At 39.3% G+C, this 23,503-nt stretch overlaps 1 protein-coding gene across 1 annotated transcript in view; it reads right to left on the bottom strand.

The window, feature by feature from the left end:
- The window catches only part of LOC120880427 (membrane cofactor protein-like), a 65,144-nt gene that overhangs the window by 14,418 nt on the left and 27,223 nt on the right, over window positions 1-23,503 (bottom strand). Inside the window, exon 6 of the mRNA XM_040263783.1 lies at window positions 14,554-14,728. Coding sequence (XP_040119717.1) covers window positions 14,554-14,728 — 175 coding nt within the window. The remainder of the gene's footprint in view (window positions 1-14,553; window positions 14,729-23,503) is intronic.

Here is a 23,503-nt window from a genome sequence, read left to right as displayed (position 1 = left end):
AGCTTAAAGACCTATACATTTATGGGTTTTGATTTTTTTTTGCCTTTGTACAAAACGCCTGATAATTTCACTTTCCCTATATGCATTATCTCAATGCATCTCTTTAAAAGTAGTATCATAAAAAGCCAAGGGCGAGCACCTAAGGCAGGGAACAAAATGCCGGTCTCAGAGGCTGCAGCTGTCAGCAAGCCAAGAAGAGGCCCAGGTTATGATGCACAGCTTCCTGGGAGCCTGTGCAGCCTGGCTTTGCCAAGGGACCCCAGACCTGCGACCAATCCTCCTGGGAGAGCACACGGCCCGCCTCAGACGGTAGCAACTTCCCGCAGGCCTCAGCTGCAGCAGGCACTCCCCAAACACCCCAGCTGTGGCCTCCACAGCCCTTCCTCTCCCCAGGCCGACTGAGCAAGTGGACCCTAATAAGCCACTACTATTGCCTGCTCTGGTCTGAGTGGGAAACAGGCACCGGGGGGAGGCCTACAAACAGAAGCAGGTGCCAAACCAGAGGAGAGCACCAGGGGCTGTGTGAGTGCAAGGAAGGGAACTCACCCCTGCAGCTGCAGGTGCAGCTGACAAAATCCCCGTAATTAGCGAGACTGTGGACTCTGGGGGCAACTGTGAACTTTGGGAGCAAGTACAAGCTGGAGTGAGGCCAGATCTGAGTCAGAGCTGACCCCACAGAGCCCACAGCAGGTCCAGAGACCTTCCTAGAAATATTGGATGACTTTCTGGGTAAGTAGATTGGCTGGTGTGCACTGTGTGGATTGGACAATGGAGGACTCAGGAGGACATTCTTCATACTACCGGTCTCTCTCTATATATATATATGTATATTTTTTTGTATTGATCTAATGTGGTTATTATTCCTTTAGTTTTTGTTTGTTTTAAATAACATATTTTTAATGTCTTTTTAAAAAATTATATACAGTTTAGTTTATTTTAAATTACATATATACAATGGAATATTACTCAGCCATAAAATAGAACGGATTCCAGTGAGGTGGATGAACCTAGAGCCTGTTACACGAGTGAGGAAAGTCAGCAAGAGAAAGGCGAATATTATATATTAATGCACATCTATGGAGTCTATAAAAATGTTACTGATGAACCTGTTTTCAGGGAAGGAATGGAGATGCATATATAGAGAACGGATTTGTGGACACAGTAGGGGAAGGAATGAGAAAGTGGAAGGAAGGGGAAAATAGCACAGCCGTAAGAACACCACCATGTGTAAAATAGCTAGCTGGTGAGAAGCTGCTGCATAGCACAGGGAGCCCAGCCTGCTGCTCTGTGATGCCCTGGAGGGTGGGGTGGGGAGGGCGGAGGGAGGTGATACACGCATAATTATGGCTGAAATATGGTGTTATACGGCTTCCCTGGTGGCTCAGGTGGTAAAGCGTCTGTCTGCAAAGCGGGAGACCTGGCTTCAATCCCTGGGTCCAGAAGATCCCCTGGAGAAGGAAATGGCAACCTACTCGTCTTCTTGCCTGGAGAATCCCATGGACGGAGGAGCCTGGTGGGCTACAGTCCATGGGTCTCAAAGAGTCAGGCATGACTGAGTGACTTCACTATGGCAGAAACCAATACAACATTATAAAGCAATTTTCCCTCCAATCAAAACATTAAAAAAAAAAAAGATTGAAAAACAAAAGACATGCAATGGCCTAAAACCATTTAAGAGCTGATCTGCAACAGAACGAAATTCAACATAATAAAGACCACTTATTAAAAAAAAACAAAACGTAGATAACATCATACTCAATAGTGAAAGACTGAATTTATTTTCCTTAAGTCAGGAGCCATACTGGATGTTCATATTTGTCACTTCAATCAATACAACAAAATATTTTAACTTATTTTTATTGCTTAGTGAGAGCAGTGGTAAGAGAAAAAAATAAAAATCATCCAAACTGAGAAAGAAGAAATAAAACTCTGTTTCAGATTATATAATCTTTTAAATGGAAAACTCTAAAGATTATGCATGCTCACACACCAACACACACACACACACACACACACACATATAGGAACCTATTAAATAGAACTAATAAATTAATTCAACAAAGTCAGAAGTTACAAAATCAACAAAGATCAGCCGCATTTCTATACACTACCGATGAACAATTTAAAGAGAAAAATTTAAAAACCATCTCCACACAAACACACAGTAGCAGCAAAGACGATAAAGTACTTAGGATTAAACATTAACTAACAAAGTGAAAGACTCGTTCCCTGAAAACCACAAAGCGCTGCATAAAGAAATTGAAGAAGACATAAGAAAATGAAAGGACATCCTGCATTCATGGATTGAAAGATAATACTGTTAAGACATCAATACCACACAAAGCAATCCACAGATTAAATGCAGCCATTTGACTATATTGAAAATGTGTTGTGCAAAATAGAGAAATTAAACTGAATATGGAATCTGAAGGGAGTAATTTTAATAAAGAAACGGAAAGTTGAGAGGACTCACATTTCCCAATTCCAAAACTTACTAAAAAGCTACAATAAGGATACACTGTACACCACAGGGAAATATAGTTATTATTTTGTAATAGTTTTACCTGGAGTTAAACTTTAAAAATATTGAATCTCTATGTTTGGAAATAACAGAATATGGCAAAGCAACTATATTTCTATTAAAAAAAATAATAAAAGAGCAGAGAGACCAGAAATAAACTTTCATGTATATGGTCAAATGATTGTTCACAAAGGTTCTAAGAACCTTTAATGGGGAATGGACAATCTTTTCAACAAGTGATTTTTGGAAAATTGGATATCCATATGCAAAAGAATGAATTTTGACACCTATCTTACACCATACACAAAAATTAATTTAAAAGATCAGGAACTAAACTTAAGGCCTAGGGAAGTTGTTAAGTCAGTGGAGTAGAAAGACTCTGAGTTTGCACCCTTCCTTGGGAACATGAACATCACCACTATTTACAGAACAACAAGGGATGAGAATGACCTGAAAACTAGCATAAATGATTTTCTGCAACCAGAGATATAAAGAAGGAACCAACATGAGACAGGAAAGAAGACCGGAGACATGGCACAAACAAGACCCATAACAGCAGGAAGGTGACCCACAGACTAGGAGGATCATTGCAGTCGCACAAGCTCTCCCCAGGGAAGGAGGCTCTGAGATTCACATCAGATTCCCCAGCACAGGGGCCTTGCACCAGGAGACAAGCTCCTAGAACGCTGGGCTTTGAAAACCAACATGGCATATTCTGGGGAGATCCAAGGGGCCGTAGGAAAAAAGACTCTGCTCTTAAGGGGCACGGACAAATGTCACACACTCTTGAGACCCAGTGCAGAGGCAGTAATTTGAAAGGCGTTTTGGTCAGATTCACTTGCTCATCTTGGAGAGGCGGAGGACAATGTGGACTCGCTCTGCGGACAGAGATTCTGGCAGTAGCCACTGGTGGGCTGCTGCTGCTGCTGCTGCTAAGTCACTTCAGTCGTGTCCGACTCTGTGCGACCCCAGAGACGGCAGCCCACCAGGCTCCTCTGTTCCTGGGATTCTCCAGGCAAGAACACTGCAGTGGGTCACCATTTCCTTCTCCAATGCATGCAACTGAAAAGTGAAAGTGAAGTCACTCAGTCATGTCCGACTCTTCGCGACCCCCTGGACTGCAGCTTACCAGGCTCCCCCGTCCATGGGATTTTCCAGGCAAGAGTACTGGAGTGGGGTGCCATTGCCTTCTCCGCCACTGGTGGGAGTGCATACCAAAAGGAGTCTGGGGCTGGCAAGTGGCATTTTGGAATCCTCCCGCTAGCTTATTAGCACCATGATATGACCTTGGCCTCAAGCAGGTGGGCACAAGTTCTGGGACACCCCAGGCCCAGCAGTTACTGGAGCGGGGACAGAGCCTGACCCAAAAGCAGGCTGACTGCCTTAAATCCCCTCATCCTCCAGCTGCCTGGACCCATCCTTGTCCAATAGAAGGCCCACTACACCGCAACCAGACCCGAGCACCCAGCTCTGCTCACCAGTGGGCCAACATCAGCCCCAGAAGCCCATGGGCCCAAGCCCAGCAGTCAGATTTCAGCTCCAGGAACAATGGGCCCCTCAACCAGCCTCCCCAAGGGCAGACCCCATCCACCCGTAGGCCAACATCACCTCCAGGACCCCCTGGACACTATGATCAGCCAAGTCAGGAAATGATGTTGCCTGCCAGCAGGGTGACACCAGCCTTAGGATCCCTCAGGCCATGGCCCCACGTACCAGTAGGCCAACACTTGCTCTGGGACCACAGCCGGCTTCCCCAGGACCCAGCTCTACCAACCAGCTGGTCAGTACGAGTCATCCTGGTAATACACATTTATAACCACAGTAAGTAGTTAAAGGACAAAAAATACAAAAAGTTGTAAAACACGATGATACAAACATTAAATGGGGTGGTATGGAGTAAAAGTGCTGAGTTGTTAGAATGTGTACAAAATAGAGATTAGCGACTTAAAATAATCATATATATATATATATATATATATGTATTGCTACGTATAAACCTCATGAGAAGGACAAAACTCTAAAACAGATACACCCATAAGAAAGAGTAAGAGTCCAACATAACATTAAAGATAGTCATTAAACCACAAGTGAAGAGAGAAAAAGAAGCAAGGAGCAAAAATGAAGCACAAACTTAAGAGCTAAAATTACAGAATGCTTAGAGAACACAGAGGACAGCTTCAGGATGTGGGGTCTGGCAGTGATTTCTCGGATGTAACACTGAAAGCACAGACACACCGGGTTTTGTCAAAACCGAACACAAGCTGTTTACAAAGGGACCCTGTCATCAGAGAGCGAGCAGGCCACAGAATGGGAGGGAACTGCATTACATATCTGATAAGGGGTTAACGTTCAGCATCTATTATGAGCTTTTAAAAATGGGAAAAAATTAAATTAAAAAATGGGCAAAGGACTTGAACAGATATTTCTCCAAAGAAGATACACAAAAGACCAATAATATGCACATGAAAAGATGATCAATCACTAATAATTGTAGAAATGCAAAGAAAAACCACAATGAGATAGTACTTCACATGTACTGGTATGGCTTTTATCAAAAAAAAAAAAAAAAAAAAAGGAAAAAAAGAAAGACAACAAGTGCTGCAAAAAAGGTTGAGAAAATGAAACTTTTGTACTTCACTGGAGGGAATGTAACATTGTGTAGCCACTGGGGAAGATTCCCTGGTTGTTCCTCAAAAAAAATAAATAAACATAGTAATACTATGAGGAAAAAGTGAAAGTGTTACTCAGTCATGTCAGACTTTTTGCCATCCCTGGATGGTAGCCCACAAGACTCCTCTGTCCATGGAATTCACCAGGCAAGAATACTGGAGTGGGTATCCATTTCCTGCTTTAGGGGATCTTCCTGACCCAGGGATCAAACCTGGGTCTCCTACATTGCAGGCAGACTCTTTACCATCTAAGCCATCAGAGAAGCCCAGCGTACTATTATATAACACAGCAATTCTATTCCTAAGTAAATGACCAACAAAATTAAAAATAGGGACTCAGATAGCTGAATGCCACTGTTCAGAGTAGTGTTATTCAGAATAGCCAAAAGGTGGAAAAAAAAACAAGGGTCTTTCAACAAATGAGTGAATTAAGGAATTGTGGTTTATACAAAGAGATATTCAGTTCAGTTCAGTTCAGTCGCTCAGTCGTCTCCGACTCTTTGTGACCCCATGGACTGCAGAACTCCAGGCCTCCCTGTCCATCACCAACTCCCGGAGCTTACACAAATTCACATCCATTGAGTCAGTGATGCCATCCAACCAGCTCATCCTCTGTTGTCCCCTTCTCCCACTTTCAATCTTTCCAAGCATCAGGGTCTTTTCCAATGAGTCAGTTCTTCGCATCAGGTGGCCAACATACTGGAGTTTCTGCTTCAGCATCAGTCCTTCCAATGAATATTCAGGACTGATTTCCTTTAGGATCGACTGGTTGGATCTCCTTGCAGTCCAAGGGACCCTCAAGAGTCTTCTCCAACACCACAGTTCAAAAGTATCAATTCTTCGGCACTCAGCTTTCTTTATAGTCCAACTCTCACATCCATACATGACTACTGGAAAAACCATAGCCTTGACTAGATGGACCTTTGTTGGCAAAATAATGTCTCTGCTTTTTAATATGCTGTCTAGATTGGTCATGACTTTTCTTCCAAAGAGCAAGCATCTTTTAATTTCATGGCTGCAGTCACCATCTGCAGTGATTTTGGACCCCCCTAAAAATAAACTCTGTCACTGTTTCCCCATCTATTTGCCATGAAGTGATGGGACCAGGTGCCATGATATTAGTTTTCTGAATTATGAGTTTTAAGCCAACTTTTTCACTCTCCTCTTTCAATTGCATCAAGAGGCTCTTTAGTTCTTCTTGTTTTCTATCATAAGTGTGGTGCCATCTGCATATCTGAGGTTATTGGTATTTCTCCCAGCAATCGTGATTCTAGCTTGTGCTTCATCTAGTCCAGCGTTTCTCATGATGTACTCTGCATCTAAGTTAAATAAACAGGGTGACAATATACAGTCTTGATGTACTCCTTTCCCGATTTGGAATCAGTCTATTGTTCCATGTCCAGTTCTAACTGTTGCTTCCTGGCCTGCATACAGGTTTCTCAAGAGGCAGGTCAGGAGGTCTGGTATTCCCATCTCTTTAAGAATTGTCCACAGTTTGTTGTGATCCACACAGTCAAAGGCTTTGACATAGTCAAAAGGTCTTCCAACAAATGAATGAATTAAGAAATTGTGGTAAATATGAAGACATATTACCAAGTTAGCAGTGAAATAAAGTTCTGATACATGTTGCAAGGTGGATGAACCTTGAAAACAACATGCTAAGTGAAATAATCCAGAAGCTTTGGATTTGACATAGTCCAGAAGCTTTTGGACTTGACCAGAGTCCAGAAGCTTTTTTGGATTTGACATGATCCAGAAGCTTTGCTTTGGCATAGTCAAAGGGTCTTCCAACAAATGAATGAATTAAGGAATTGTGGTGTATATGAAGACATATTACCAAGTCATAAGTGAAATAAAGTTCTGATACATGTTACAAGGTGGATGAACCTTGAAAACAGTGTGCTAAGTGAAATAATCCAGAAGCTTTAGATTTGACATAGTCCAGAAGCTTTTGGACTTGACCAAAGTCCAGAAGCTTTTTTGGACTTGACCAAAAGTCCAGAAGCTTTTTTGGACTTGGCCAGAGTCAAGAAGCTTTTTTGGATTTGACATCATTCAGAAGCTTTGCTTTGGCATAGTCAAAGGTCTTCCAACAAATGAATGAATTAAGGAATTGTGGTATATATGAAGACATATTACCAAGTCATAAGTGAAATAAAGTTCTGATACATGTTACAAGGTGGATGAACCTTAAAAACAGTATGATAAGTGAAATAATCCAGAAGTGATCCAAGTCTATGCAGTATGTAGAACAGTCAAATTAATCAACACGGAAAATAGGTAGTGGTTAGCATGGCTGGGAGGAGGGAGAATGGAGAGTTATTGTTTCGTAGGTATAATGTTCATTTTGAGGTGATTAAAGGTTTTAGAGATAGATGGTAGTAATGACTGCACAAACGTGAATATACTTAATGCCACTCAAATGTACAATTAAATTAGCTAAAATTGTCAGTTAAATAAAATAGAAGTTGGTCTAGAAGAATTAGCACAGAGAGTAGCCTGAGCATCTGAAAAGGAAGTGTTCTGCCAGATATTAAAACGTATCATCATTCTGTAATTAAAGTATTGATTTGGTGTTGGGGCAGGAATGGGCAGAATTCAAGGGAACAGAAAGATCAGATCATGTATGAATTTAATGTGTGATAAAAACTGGTAGTTCAACAAAGCTGGAAAGAGAAGGACTTACTCAACAAATGGAGCTACTTCACACATGATGAAAGTAAGTGGAGTAAAGAGAAAGCCAACCGCACTTCAGATACCCTAAAGAAAGTGAGATTAATCAATGATTTGATGCAATCACAAAAGCACTATGATGGCAACGTTTATATAATTTCAGCATGGAGAAGACCTGAAGCTTTTATAAGAAAAACACAACACTCTTGGCCATTAGGGAAAACATCAACACATCCAACTTCCTATTAATATAAATATTCTGTAAATTTAAATGACCACTGATAGAAAAGTCAGGTGAAATATGGTACATATTAATTACTCAGCCATTAAAAAGAATACATTTGAATCAGTTTTAATGAGGTGGATGAAACTGGAGCCGATTATACAGAGTGAAGTAAGCCAGAAAGAAAAACACCAATACAGTATACTAACTCATATATATGGAATTTAGAAAGATGGTAATGATAACCCTGTATGCGAGACAGCAAAAGAGACACAGATGTATAGAGCAGTCTTTTGGACTCTGTAGGAGAGGGAGAGGGTGGGATGATTTGGGAGAATGACAATGAAACATGTATAATATCATATAAGAAACGAATCGCCAGTCTAGGTTCGATGCAGGATACGGGATGCTTGGGGCTGGTACACAGGGATGACCCAGAGGGATGGTATGGGGAGGGAAGTGGAAGGGGGGTTCAGGATGGGGAACACGTGTACACCCATGGTGGATTCATGTTGATGTATGGCAAAACCAATACAATATTGTAAAGTAAAAATAAATAAAAATAAATAAAAAAACAATATGTGAATCACATAAAAAAAATTAAAAGAGGCATTGTTTCCAAAAATAAATAAATAAATAAAATCATATAAAAAGATAGGAATAAATCTAACTACAGCTCCAATTCAAGACATTAAGTGGAAAAAGTACAAATTTCAGAAAAATATGAACAGCGTGATGACATTTTTGGATAAGAATAAAGCCAAATATGTAAACTACACATAAGAATGTTTACGTGTAGAAGTAGATTAAAAAGACTCCCTAAACTATAAAGATATTAACTTTAGTAATTAGATGAGAGAAATAAGTGGAGAACCAATCTTTTCACTATGTATGCTTTTGTAATATCTGAAATTTTAAAAATTCATATTAGTATGTGTGCATGTTCAGGCACTCAGTCGTATAAAGCTCTTTGCTGCCCTAAGGACCATAGCCTGCCAGGCTCCTCTGTCCGTGGGATTTTTCAGGCAGGAATACTGGCATGGGTTGCCATTGCCTCCTCCAGGGGGTCTTCCCGACCCAGGGGTGGAATCCACATCTCCTGCAGCGGCAGGTGGATTCCTTACTGCTGGGAGCCACCTGGAAGCGCCTCAGATTAGTATACTAATATAGTTTAAAGGTATAGGAAGCAATCGATTTTCAATAGTGTAAAATCTTCAAAGAAAACTGACTTTAAATAATGACAAACTAGAGAAACATTCTACTTCCTGATAAAAGGATTTTAACTTATAATGAGCTTTGTTAAATCAACATGAAAAATATTTCAGAAATCACATAGAAGAGTGAACAAAAGACCAATATCAGTTCAGTTCAGTTCAGTCGCTCAGTCGTGTCCGACTCTTTGAGACCCCATGAATCGCAGCACGCCAGGCCTCCCTGTCCAGCACCAACTCCTGGAGTTCACTCAGACTCATGTCCATTGAGTCAGTAATGCCATCCAGCCATCTCATCCTCTGTTGTCCCCTTCTCCTCCTGCCCCCAATCCCTCCCAGCATCAGAGTCTTTTCCAATGAGTCAACTCTTCTCATGAGGTGGCAAAAGTACTGGAGTTTCAGCTTCAGCATCAGTCCTTCCAAAGAAATCCCAGGACTGATCTCCTTTAGGATGGACTGTTGGATCTCCTTGCAGTCCAAGGGACTCTCAAGAGTCTTCTCCAACACCACAGTTCAAAAGCATCAATTCTTTGGCGCTCAGCCTTCACAGTCCAACTCTCACATCCATACATGACTACTGGAAAAAACATAGCCTTGACTAGATGGACCTTTGTTGGCAAAGTAATGTCTCTGCTTTTCAATATGCTATCTAGGTTGGTCATAATTTTCCTTCCAAGGAGTAAGCGTCTTTTAATTTCATGGCTGCAATCACCATCTGCAGTGATTTTGGAGCCCCCAAAAATAAAGTCTGACACTGTTTCCACTGTTTCCCATCTATTTCCCATAAAGTGATGGGACCAGAGCCATGCTCTTTATTCCCTGAATGCTGAGCTTTAAGCCAACTTTTTCGCTCTCCTCTTTTACTTTCATCAAGAGGCTTTTTAGTTCCTCTTCACTTTCTGCCATAAGGGTGGTGTCATCTGCATATCTGAGGTTATTGATATTTCTTCTGGCAATCTTGATTCCAGCTTGTGCTTCTTCCAGCCCAGCGTTTCTCTGCATGTAAGTTACATAAGCAGGGTGACAATACACATCCTTGATGTACTTCTTTTCCTATTTGGAACCAGTCTGTTGTTCCATGTCCAGTTCTAACTGTTACTTCCTGACCTGCATACAGGTTTCTTAAGAGGCAGGTCAGGTGGTCTGGTATTCCCATCTCTTGAAGAATTTTCCACAGTTTATTGTAAACCACACAGTCAAAGGCTTTGGCATAGTCAATAAAGCAGAAATAGATGTTTTTCTAGAACTCTCTTGCTTTTTCCATGATCCAGCGGATGTTGGCAATTTGATCTCTGGTTCCTCTGCCTTTTCTAAAACCAGCTTGAACATCAGGGAGTTCACAGTTCATATATTGCTGAAGCCTGGCTTGGAGAATTTTGAGCATTACTTTACTAGCATGTGAGATGAGTGCAATTGTGCAGTAGTTTGAGCATTCTTTGGCATTGCCTTTCTTTGGGATTGGAATGAAAACTTTTCTACTTCTGTGGCCACTGCTGAGTTTTCCAAATGTGCTGGCATATTGAGTGCAGCACTTTCACAGCATCATCTTTCAGGATTTGAAATAGCTCAACTGGAATTCCATCACCTCCACTAGCTTTGTTCGTAGTGATACTTCCTAAGGCCCACTTGACTTCATATTCCAGGATGTCTGGCTCTAGGTGAGTGCTCACACCGTCGTGATTATCTTGGTTGTGAAGATCTTTTTTGTACAGTTCTTCTGTGTATTCTTGCCACCTCTTCTTAATATCTTCTGCTTCTGCTAGGTCTAGACCATTTCTGTCCTTTATCGAGCCCATCTTTGCATGAAATGTTCCTTTGGTATCTCTAATTTTCTTGAAGAGATCTCTAGTCTTTCCCATTCTATTGTTTTCCTCTATTTCTTTGCATTGATCACTGAGGAAGGCTTTCTTATCTCTTCTTGCTACTCTATGGAACTGTGTATTCAGATGTTTATATCTTTCCTTTTCTCATTTGCTTTTCACAGCTATTTGGAAGGCCTCCCCAGACAGCGATTTTGCTTTTTTGCATTTCTTTTCCATGGGGATGGTCTTGATCCCTGTCTTCTGTACAATGTCACGAACCTCTGTCCATTGTTCATCATGCACTCTATCTATCAGATCTAGGCCCTTAAATCTATTTCTCACTTCCACTGTATAATCATAAACGATTTGATTTAGGTCATACCTGAATGTTCTAGTAGTTTTCCCTACTTTCTTCAATTTCAGTCTGAATTTGATAATAAGGAGTTCATGATCTGAGCCACAGTCAGCTCCTGTTCTTGTTTTTGTTGACTGTATAGAGCTTCTCCATCTTTGGCTGCAAAGAATATAATCAATCTGATTTCGGTGTTGACCATCTGGTGATGTCCATGTGTAGAGTCTTCTCTTGTGTTGTTGGAAGAGGCTGTTTGCTATGACCAGAGCATTTTCTTGGCAAAATTCTATTAGTCTTTGCCCTGCTTCATTCTGTATTCCAAGGCCAAATTTGCCTGTTACTCCAGGTGTTTCCTGACTTCCTACTTTTGCATTCCAGTCCCCTATAATGGAAAGGACATTACTTTTCCCCCCTCATCTTATTAAATTCTAAACAGTGTTGGTAAGATAAAGAGGCACTGGATCTGTAGGACTTGACTCTGGGGCTGTAGTTGTTTTAGGACCTGGGAAAATTAATTTTGATTCAATTCACCAGTCTCTTCAATACAAAACTGTAGAATTAAATGTGATTATTTTCGTTTTTGAATAAAATTATTTCTCAAAATGACTTACTTCTCAGAATGAAAATATACATACTTTCCAAACTATGCTATTCTATTTTTGGGAGGTTAACCTAAATATATATTTATACAAGTACATTAGAATGTATGCATAAGAATATGCACTATGGCTCTGTATTACATAGTGGAAACCCTGGAAATGAACAAATAATAAATCATAGAAATTATGTGTTCAGAATAAGTTTACAAATCTTAAAAAAATACCATCCACATAGTATCATATTACATAATTTGTATTCTTAGTTTGTCCCTTCATACTTGCCCCAATTTTTTCACATTCACGTAATTCGATCTATCTTATCAACATTTTATGTCACTAATGATGCTCTTCAGAGTCTCTTACTGATAAAAAATGATTGAAAACCTCACAAGGGACTTTGATTTATGATATTTAGAACAAAATCCCTATAGTTTATCACCTGTATAAACTTGCCCTCACAGTTCTCCTGTTATTTCCAATGCTAAACTGAACATATGTTTTAGAAATTCATTATGAGATGCTTATGGTCAGCTCTCAGAAGAGCACATCAATAAGCATAATGTACCACAGTGCACGTTCTCACTAGGACCATGTGAGCAAACACGAGTGAGTCAGTGAGTGTATATTTCATATGCATCTTTATGTATCCTCCACAGACACTGCTGTCTCCACAGAACGTCACAGCAACCCCCAAGGTACTCGAGGAAGTTATGGAGTACCAGATTTACAGGAATTATAAACAGGTGTTCGGATTACCATGCTAATATGAATAATTCCCCTCAATCCTTAAAATTATATGACAATAGGACGTACACAAGTTGGAAGCCAGTGATTGACATTTGTTTGAGTCATTCAACAGGGAGAAACTAGAAACCACAGAATTGATGTGACTTGAATAAGCAGAGCGGTCTGCTCAGGCTAATGCTCTTGCCACTGTTCTCTTGCTTCTGTTGCATCCAAAAAGAAGCCAAAGGTAACAGCCTGGACGCGGGAAGATAATTCCTTTCACCATATCAAAATAGTCTCAAGTCTTAGGCAGAGCAGCTGCTCAGTAAACCCTGCCAGAGATCCTCCATTTCTTTTCCACCAATAAGGACTTTTGCTGCCCTTCTATTGTTATACAATTCCCTTTCTGTTGCCAAAATAAATAAATAAATAAAAGCCAGTAAAGAGAAAAAAATAATTGTATGAGGTGGTTAGGTTGAGATGGAGAGTAGAAACACAAATCTTGTTCTGGAGACAGTAGAAATTTCCCAGTTAAAACTGTACTCTATAAAAAGAACCAAACTGGCTGTTGGCAGGAAAATGAGACACATTCCTGAACCCAGATGATACCCTGTACAGATGTCAACAGATCACTTTTAAAATGAATAAATTATCAACGTTGATGATACAGAAAACATACATATTAAAAAACAGAAGCTGTGGACCTTAATTCATATTGATTTCTACATTAATATTGACTCCAATGAAACTGTAAATTAGGTGAGCTACCTTTAAGACCTTTCTAGACGCCAGACACTGTGCTAAGTGCTTTAAATGCATCCCACTGTTAACTTTAATACCCCACAGTGAGGAAGGCATTCAATCATTATACATGTATGTAAAGAAGTTTACATAAATTACCTAAGTTTACAGACCTGTTTACATCTGTGGACTATGACCTATAATTTTAGATTCACTAAGTGTACTAGCAAAAATGGCTATAAATGCATTCTTCCTCCTTTTATTACTAAAAGTTCTAGTGAGTGTAAATCACCAGACATTTAAAGGATTTTAAAACATCACAAGGAATTTAAAGGATATTGACAAATATAAGCAGGACTTTATGAAACCTGAGGCACTGGAAGTTGTAGACACCATGGTGGTAGCAATTGCTTCTGGAAAACAAACAAACAAAAAATATATATAAACTCACTTAATTACTTGGGATTTATTGCTTTCTACTAATATTCACTTATATGAATTATGCTTTTCATACTTATTTAGGTAAAAATGCACATGTTTTAATTCGGGCTTCCTTGGTGGCTCAGATGGTAAAGAATCTGCTTGTATTACAAACCCAGGTTCAATCCCTGGATCGGAAAGATCCCTTGGAGAAAGGGAATGGCAACTTACTCCTATATTCTTACTTGGAGTATTCCATGGACAGAGGAGCCTGGTGGGCTACAGTCCCTCATGGGGTTGCAAACAGTTGGACACAACCAAGCTACTAACACTTTAACTTACACTAAAAAATGTTTGCAGGTAAAGATGTTGAACAAGAGAAATTTATGCATCTGTGTGATGTATGCAACATGCTAAAAGTCTATAAAAGGAAAATCAAAACAAGTTTCTTTGTGAATTAGAAGTCAAACATGTAACATGGAAATGAATGTAAGACAGACATAAGTACTAAAACTGTTCCTTCCCAATTGCTCTATATCATTGAAATCTATTGTGGAAAAAATAAAATCTTTTAAAAAAGAAAAAGGAAACAGACACCTTCATACCTTTAGTAGTACACTTTGGTAGCTCAGGCTCCCAAGTCCCGTTTGCACCACAGACAACTGTGCTACTCCCGTGAAGGAAAAAACCATCATGACACTGAAAAACAACTTCCACATTGTAGTAATATTTTCCTCTAAATCCTGATACTATTGATCCATATTTGACGATGGGATAGTCACATTTGACCACTGAAAAGTGGAGAAATTCCATAATTACTGAAAGCCTGCTTTCATATAAGACCAAATATCTAGTGCAAATAATAACTACCAGTTGAAAGGAAGAAATGAGGAATGAAAGGCAAGATGTTAATTGAAAAAAAGTAAATAAAACAACACAAGACTCTGTGCCTTGAAATTCCAGGGAAACAGATGTAGAGAAATCTAATAATGTTTTTCTACCAAAACAGTCTATCATAATATTTTTGGCTTTCCTACATTTTTTTTTCCAGTACTGACATGTATTGAGAAAGGTCTGACTATCAGATACAAACTCAGGGTAAGTTCAAAAATGACTTTTGATGCTCTTTAGCTCTAGGATTTTTTTCAGATCATGCTGACACTAATGACAGTACCATGTTCTTTTAGAAAGATAGTAAACACGTTTTTGAGAAGGTAATACTTGAGTACAAATTTAAAAGTTGAAAAGAAGCTAGCCATTAAAAAAAAAAAAAAAAGGAAATAGTTCTCAGGTGGCAAAAACATATAGGAACTGGGATGTTCAAGAAAATCAAAGGTCAGTAGAGTTAGGGCAGTGTTTCCCAAACATTTTGGATTGTAAACCCAGAGATCAACACGTTTTAAGTTTTAAAACACATTTTAAGTGTTAAACCAGTATGCAAACACATATGCCTGAGATAATGCTAGAAGTTAATATTTAGCACTCACAACAGTATACTTTGGTATATTCCATTCTCCTCTACCTCTCCAGAAGTAAATTAAAGGTCAGAGCCTTCTAGACTGACTTCAGATCTACTGATGGGTTTTGCAGAATTTGGAAACAAATCTGAAAAAACACTGGGCAGGGAAGTGACTTCAAGAGAACACTTTGTGAGATTAATCTGAGCAATAGACGAGGGCCAGAAATACAGCCTTTTAAGCCAGAAAGATGTTTTCTCCTTTCCTGGGGATCTGAATTTTCATTAGGTATAATTTTTGTTCAGCCAGAAGAAATTATCAATTCTTTTAGTTCAGGTTGTCTAATGACAAATTCTTAGCTCTTCTTTATCTGAAACTGTTTTCATTTATTTCAGTTTCAGTTTTGAAAGATTTCTCCTTGAGGGGGAATTCTAGGATATTCTTTCAGCACATGAGCGGAAGTTATGTCTTCTGTTCGTCACAGTTTCTTGAGAGAAGTCGGCTGCTACTCTTTCTTTGAGGTGAGGAAGGAAGAATGTAACATGCTCTTTTCCTCTCTTATTGGCAGCTTTTTCTTTTGTTTTTAGTCTAATGGGGATTATTTGGTAAATTTTTAGAATTTATTTATCCTGCTAGGGTCAATGAATTCCCTGGCGGTGGATCTCTGGGGTGAATGTTGTGGCTCAAATTCAAATAATACAGAATAAAACAAATAGAGAATAAAAAATAAATAAAGAACAAACTTGTGGGTACCAGAGGGAAAACAGGGGTGGGACGAATTGGGAGATTGGGATTGACATATATACTCTACTATGCGTACAATAGATAACTAATGAGAAACTACCGTATAACAAAGGGAACTCTACTCAATGCTCTGGGTGATGTAAATGGGAAGAATACCTGAAAAATAGTGGATATATATGTATGTGTGTATATATATATATATTCTGCTGCCGCTACTGCTAAGTCGCTTCAGTCGTGTCCAACCCTGTGCGACCCCATAAACAGCAGCCCACTAGGCTCCTCTGTCTCTGGGATTCTCCAGGCAAGAATACTGGAGTGGGTTGCCATTTCCTTCTCCAATGCATGAAAGTGAAAAGCGAAAGTGAAGTCGCTCAGAGTCGTGCCCGCCTCTTAGCAACCCCATGGACTGCAGCCTACCAGGCTCCTCCGTCCATGGGATTTTCCAGGCAAGAGTATTGGAGTGGGGTGCCATTGCCTTCTCCGCTGTATATATACATACACACACACATATATATACATCTGATTCACATTGCCATACAGTAGAAACTCACACAACATTGTAAAGCAACTATGCTCCAATATAGAACAGACGAATAAGTGTCTATACTGTACTTTCTCTATGACACTCCAATTACATGTACGTTTAGTGCTTGCTACTCTTCCACAGGTGTATAAATTTCTCTCTCTCTCTCTCATGTAATATTTCTTTTGAAATCAGGTTACATTTGTACTGTATTGATTTCAGGTTCACTGATCTTTTCTCTGTTGTGCAACACTGCTGATACTTGTGCTAATGATTTTCTTGAAGTTAGGTTTCCGTTCACTTCAGTCGCGGGATCGTGTCCAACTCTTTCTGACTCCTTAGACTGCAGCACGCCGTACCTCCCTGTCCATCACCACCTCCCAGAGCTCACTCAAACTAACACATGTCCATCGAGTCAGTGATGCCATCCAACCGTCTCATCCTCTGTCATCCCCTTCTCCTCCTGCCTTCAATGTTTCCCAGCATCAGGGTCTTTTCCAGTGAGTCAGTTCTTCACATCAGGTGGCCAAAATATTGGAGTTTCAGCTTCAGCATCAGTCTTTCCAATGAATATTCAGGACTCATCTCCTTTAGGATGGGCTGGTTGGATCTCCTTGCAGTCCAAGGAACTCTCAAGAATCTTCTCCAACACCACAGTTCAAAAGCATCAATTTTTCTGTGCTCAGTCTTCTTTATAGTCCAACTCTCACATCCATACGTACTACTGAAAAAAACCATAGCTTTGACTAGATGGACCTTTGTTGGCAAAATAATGTCTCTGCTTTTTAATATGTTGTCTAGGTTGGTCATAGCTTTTCTTCCAAGGAGTAAGTGTCTTTTAAATTCATGGCTGCAGTCACCATGTGCAGTGATTTTGGAGCCCCCCCAAAATAAATTCTCTCACTGTTTCCATTGTTTCCCCATCTATTTGCTATAAAGTGATGGGGCCAGATGACATGATCTTAGTTTTCTGAATGTTGAGTTTTAACTGTATTACATACAGTTAAACAGTAAAAGTGTACACCTGCTTGCTGTTTAATACATGCAAATAATCATGTATTACCAATACAATAAAATATAGAAAGTTTCCATACCCTCCCCAAATTTCCTCACGCCACTTTGTAAACAATGCCCACCGATAACTCTGCCTTCCTCAACCAGCCTACCAGTAATCAATTTTCAATCCCTATAGTGTTGTTTGGTCATCAGTATGCTTCTGGAGAAAAGCAGAAATAGCTCCAGAAGGAATGAAGAGGCTGAGGAAAAGCAGAAACAATGCCCAGTAGTGGATGGGACTGGTGCTGAAAGTAAAGTCCGATGCTGTAAGAACAATACTGCATAGGAACCTGGAATGTTAGGTCCATGATCAAGGTAAATTGGAAGTGGTCAAACAGGAGATGGCAAGAGAACATCGACAATTTAGGAATCAGTGAACTAAAATGGACTGGAATGGGCAAATTTAATTCAGAAGAACATTATATCTACCACTGTGGGCAAGAATCTCTTAGAAGAAATGGAATAGTCCTCATAGTCAACAAAAGAGTCTGAAATGTAGTACTTGGGTGCAAGGACAGAATGATCTCTGTTCATTTCCAAGGCAAACCATTCAATATCACAGTAATCCAAGTCTATGCCCCAACCACTAATGCTGAAGAAGCTGAAGTTGAATGAGTCTATGAAGACCTACAAGACCTTCTAGAACTAACACCAGAAAAAGATATGTCCTTTTCATCACAGGGGATTGGAATGCAAAAGTAGGCAGTCAAGAGATACCTGGAGTAACAGGCAAGCTTGGGCTTGGAGTACAGAATGAAGCAGGGCAAAGTCTAACAGAGTTTGGCCAAGAGAATGCACTGGTCATGGCAAACACCCTCTTCCAACAACACAAGAGACGACTCTACACATGGACATCAACAGATAGTCAATATTGATTGATTATACTATTTGCAGCCAAAGATGGAGAAGCTCGGTACAGTCAGAAAAAAAAAAAAAAAAAAGACCAGGAGCTGACTGTGGCTCAGGTCATGAACTCCTTATTGCCAAATTCAGACTTAAATTGAAGAAAGTAGGGAAAACCAGTAGTTCATTAAGGTATGACCTAAATCAAATACCTTATGATTATACAGTGGAAGTGACAAATAGATACAAGGAATCATATCTGATAGACAGAGTACCTGAAGAACTATGGTTCATGACAGGAGGTGGTGATCAAAACCATCCCCAAGGAAAAGAAATGCAAAGAGGCAAATGGCTGTCTAAGGAGGCCTTACAAATAGCTGAGAAAAGAAGAAAAGTGAAGGGCAAAGGAGAAAAGAAAAGATATACCCATCTGAATGCAGAGTTCCAAAGACTAGCAAGGAGAGATGAGAAAGCCTTCCTCAGTGATCAATGCAAAGAAATAGAAGAAAACAATAGAATGGGAAAGACTAGAGATCTCTTCAAGAAAATTAGAGATACCAAGGGAATATTTCATGCAAAGATGGGCTCGATAAAGGACAGAAATGGTCTAGACCTAGCCGAAGCAGAAGATATTAAGAAGAGGTGTCAAGAATATACAGAAGACCTGTACTAAAAAGATATTAATGACCCAGATAATCATGATGGTGTGATCACTCACCTAGAGCCAGACATCTTGAAGTGTGAAGTCAAGTGGGCTTTAGGAAGCATCACTACGAACAAAGCTAGTGGAGGTGATGGAATTCTAGTTGAGCTATTTCAAATCCTGAAAGATGCTGCTGCTAAGTGCTGCACTCAATATGCCAACAAATTTGGAAAACTCATCAGTGGCCACAGGACTGGAAAAGGTCAGTTTTCACTCCCAAAGAAGGGAAATGCCAAGAATGTTCAAATTAATGCACAATTGCACTCATTTCACAGGCTAGCAAAGTAATGCTCATTATTCTCCAAATGAGCCTTCAACAGTACCGAGTCATGAACCGAGAACTTCCAGATGTTCAAGCTGGATTTAGAAAAGGCAAATGAAACAGTGATCAAATTGCCAAGATCCATTGGATCACTGAAAAAGGACAAGAGTTCCAGAAAAACATCTCCTTCTGCTTTATTGTCTACACCAAAGCCTTTGACTGTGTGGATCACAATAAACTGTGAAAAATTCTTAAAGAGATGGGAATACCAGACCACCTTACCTGCCTCCTGAGAAACCTGTATGCAGGTCAAAGAGGAACAGTTAGAACTGGACATGGAACAACAGACTGGTTCCAAATAGGAAAAGGAGTATGTCAAGGCTGTATATTGTCACCCTGCTCATTTAACTTATATGCAGAGTACATCATGAGAAATCCTGAGCTGAATGAAGCACAAGCTGGAATCAAGATTGCTGGGACAAATATCAATAACCTCAGATATCTAGACACCACCCTTAAGGCGGAAAGTAAAGAGGAACCAAAAAGCCTCTTTGACGAAGGTGAAAAGAGAAGAATGAAAAAAATGGCTTAAAACTCAACAATTATAAAATGAACATCATGCCATCCGGTCCCATCACTTCATGGCAAATAGATGGGGAAACAATGGAAACAGTGATGGGGTTTATCTTCTTGGGCTCCAAAATCATTGCAGATGGTGACTGCAGCCATGAAATTAAAAGATGCTCCTCCTTGGAAGAAAAGCTATGACACACCTAGACCACGTATTAAAAAGCAGAGACATTGCTTTGCCAACAAAGGTCCATCTAGTCAAAGGTATGGTTTTTCCAGTAGTCATATATGATGTGAGAGTTGGACCATAAGAAAGGCTGAACACCAAAGAATTATGCTTCCGAACTGTATGGTGTTGAAATAGACTCTTAAGAGTCCTTTGGACAGCAAAGAGATCAAACCAGTCATCCTAAAGAACTCAATCCTGAATATTCATTAAAAGGACTGATGCTGAAGCTGAAGCTCAATAGTTTGGCCATCTGATGCAAAGCGCCAGCTCATTGGAAACAACCCTGATGCTCAGAAAGATTGAAGGCAGGCCGAATAGGGGATGGACGACAGAGGACAAGATGATTGAATAGCGTCACTGACTCAATGGACATGAATCCCAGCAAGCTCCAGAAGATGGTGAAGGGAGGGAAGCCTAGCGTGCTGCAGTCCATGGGGTCTCATAGAGTCGGACACAACTGAGTGAGTACAATAGTGTCGCTTTTCCAGAATGTCATACAGAATCACATCCTCTGAGTTTGACTTACTTAGGACAATGCATTTGAGATTCATTCCTGTTGTCTGAATTAAAAAAGCTCATCATCCTTTCCTTCAGAGTATTATAACTATCTTTATGTACCAATGACGTTCCTCCGTTTACCAGTTATAGGACATAAGAGATGTTTCCAGTATAGGATGATTATGACTAAGGATACTATGAATATTCTCATGCAGATGTTAAGTATACGTGTTTTCATTTTACCCTGGGTAGCTGAATTGTACCTTAAGTATATGTTTAATTGTATGAGAAGTTGCTAAATTGTGTTCCAAATGCATACCACTTGGCTTCTCATCAGCAGTGTTATCAGAGTCCCAAATATAATATATTTTCACCAAAACATGGAATTGTTAATTTTTTTCTTTTTAATTTCATGCATTCTAATAAGTTCTTAGTGGTTTCTCATCATGGTTTTAAACTACATTTTTATTATTACTAATGATATTGAGCAATGTTTCATGTACTTTTTTTAACATCCACATTCTTCTTCGGTGGGAAAAATTCTATCCAAATGTTATCCCTTTTTTGGTAAACTGGGCCGCTTTGTTCTTATTGTGTCTTTAGAGTTCTTTATACATCATAGCTAGAAGTCCATTCAGAAATGTTCATTTTCTACCAGTCTATGACAAGTTTTTTCTTTCTTCAAACAGTGTGTTTGAAAGAAGTTCTCAGTTTTTAAGAAATCCAGTCTTTTTTTGTTTTCTTCTTTCATTAAAGAATAATGCTTTTAAGGTTTTTGAAGAAATCTCTGCTAACTCACAGATATTTTCTGGTTTCTCATAAGTCTTACAGTTTAGGTTTTACATTTGAATCTGTGGTCCAGCACCTCTTCCAGCCATGACAGTATGAAACTACCAATCAACCACCAGAAGAAAAATGGCCCAAAACACATGGAGATCAAAAGAAACACGTTACAAAACAATCAGTAGTTGACTGAAGAAATTAAAAAGGAAATAAAAGATATCCTAAGACTAACAAAAATAGAGACAATCCATTCCAAATCTATTTAACACAGGAAAAACAGTTCTAAGACAGAAGTTTGTAGCCATACAGGCCTACCTTAAGAACAAGAATAATCTCAAGTAAACAATCTAAATTTACACCTATATACAAAAAATAGAACAACCCTCTCTGCAAGTGTGTGGAAGGTTAAAATAATAAAGAAAAGAGTGGAAATAAATGAAATTGAGACTGAAAATCAACAAAAATAAGAGCTGGCTCATTGAAAAGATAAAATTGACAAACATATAGCCATACTCATCAAGAAACAAAAGAAAGGATTCAAATAAATAAAAAATAAAAGAGAGGTTACTATCAATACCACAGAAATACAAAGGATCATAAGAGAATACTATGAATAATTATATATCCAAAATTGGAAAACCTGGAATAAGTGGATAAATTCCTAAAAAAGGTATTATCTGCCAATGCTGAGTCAAGAAGAAATAGAAAATGCTGCTGCTGCTGCTGCTGCTGCTAAGTTGCTTCAGTCATGTCCAACTCTGTGCGACCCCATAGACGGCAGCCCACCAGGCTCCCCCGTCCCTGGGATTCTCCAGGCAAGAACACTGGAGTGGGTTCCCATTTCCTTCTCCAATGCATGAAAGTGAAATGTGAAAGTGATGTCCCTCAGTTGTGTCTGACTCTGCACAACCCCATGGACTACAGCCTACCAGGCTCCCCCGTCCATTTTCCAGGCAAGAGTACTGGAGAGGGGTGCCATTGCCATTTCCAAATAGAAAATGGGGATAGAGCAATTACTAGTAATGAAATTGAATTAGTAAATAATTTCCAGCAAACAAAATCTAGGACTCCATGGGTTCGTAGATGAATTCTATTACACATTTAAAGAATGGTTAAATTTTGCTTCAAAAGATACTGTATAGGAATAAATAAAATGAGCCATAGACTGAGGAAAATCGAACTACCATATGATCCAGCAATTTTACTTCTGGGTATTAACCCAAAGAAGACAAAACACTAATTTGAAAAGATTTGTGCAGTCCTTTTTTCATTACAGCATTTTTTTTTTTGCAATACCTAAGAACCTAACATATGAAAGCAACCTAAGTGTCCTGATAGAATAATGAATAAAGAAGATATGGTACATATAAAATGGAATATTACCTAGTCATAAAAAGAATGAAATCTTGCCACGTGAAACAGCATTGATGGACATAATGGGAATTATGCAACGTGAAATAAGTCAGTCAGAGAAACACTGTGTGATTTCAGTTATATGTGGGATCTACAAAATAAAAAAAATAAACTAATAAAACAAAAAGGAAACAGATTCATGAATACAGAGAACTAGTGATTGGCAGAGAGGAGGTGGCTAGAAAGAGGAGGAAAATAAGTGGATTAAAATACAAAATCTTCTAGTTATAAAATAAATTAAGTTATGAGGTTACGATACACAGACTAGACAATACAGTCAACGATTCTGTACTTACTTTAAATGGTGCCGGACGGGAACTAGACATCATGGTGACCATCTTGTTATGTATGTAAATGTGAAATCACTATGCTGTACACCTGGTTTTTGCATCAGGGCAATGCTGTCCTTGAAATGAATTGTGAAAGATTCTCTCCTCTTGTATTTTTTTAAGGCTTTGTGTTTGTGTGTGTGTGTGTGCACGCTA

The sequence above is a fragment of the Oryx dammah genome, unplaced genomic scaffold (genome assembly GCF_014754425.2).
Source record: "Oryx dammah isolate SB20612 unplaced genomic scaffold, SCBI_Odam_1.1 HiC_scaffold_21, whole genome shotgun sequence".
NCBI lineage: Eukaryota > Metazoa > Chordata > Mammalia > Artiodactyla > Bovidae > Oryx > Oryx dammah.
Note: the sequence above shows the minus strand (reverse complement) of the source record. Positions and strands in the feature narration are given on the sequence as shown.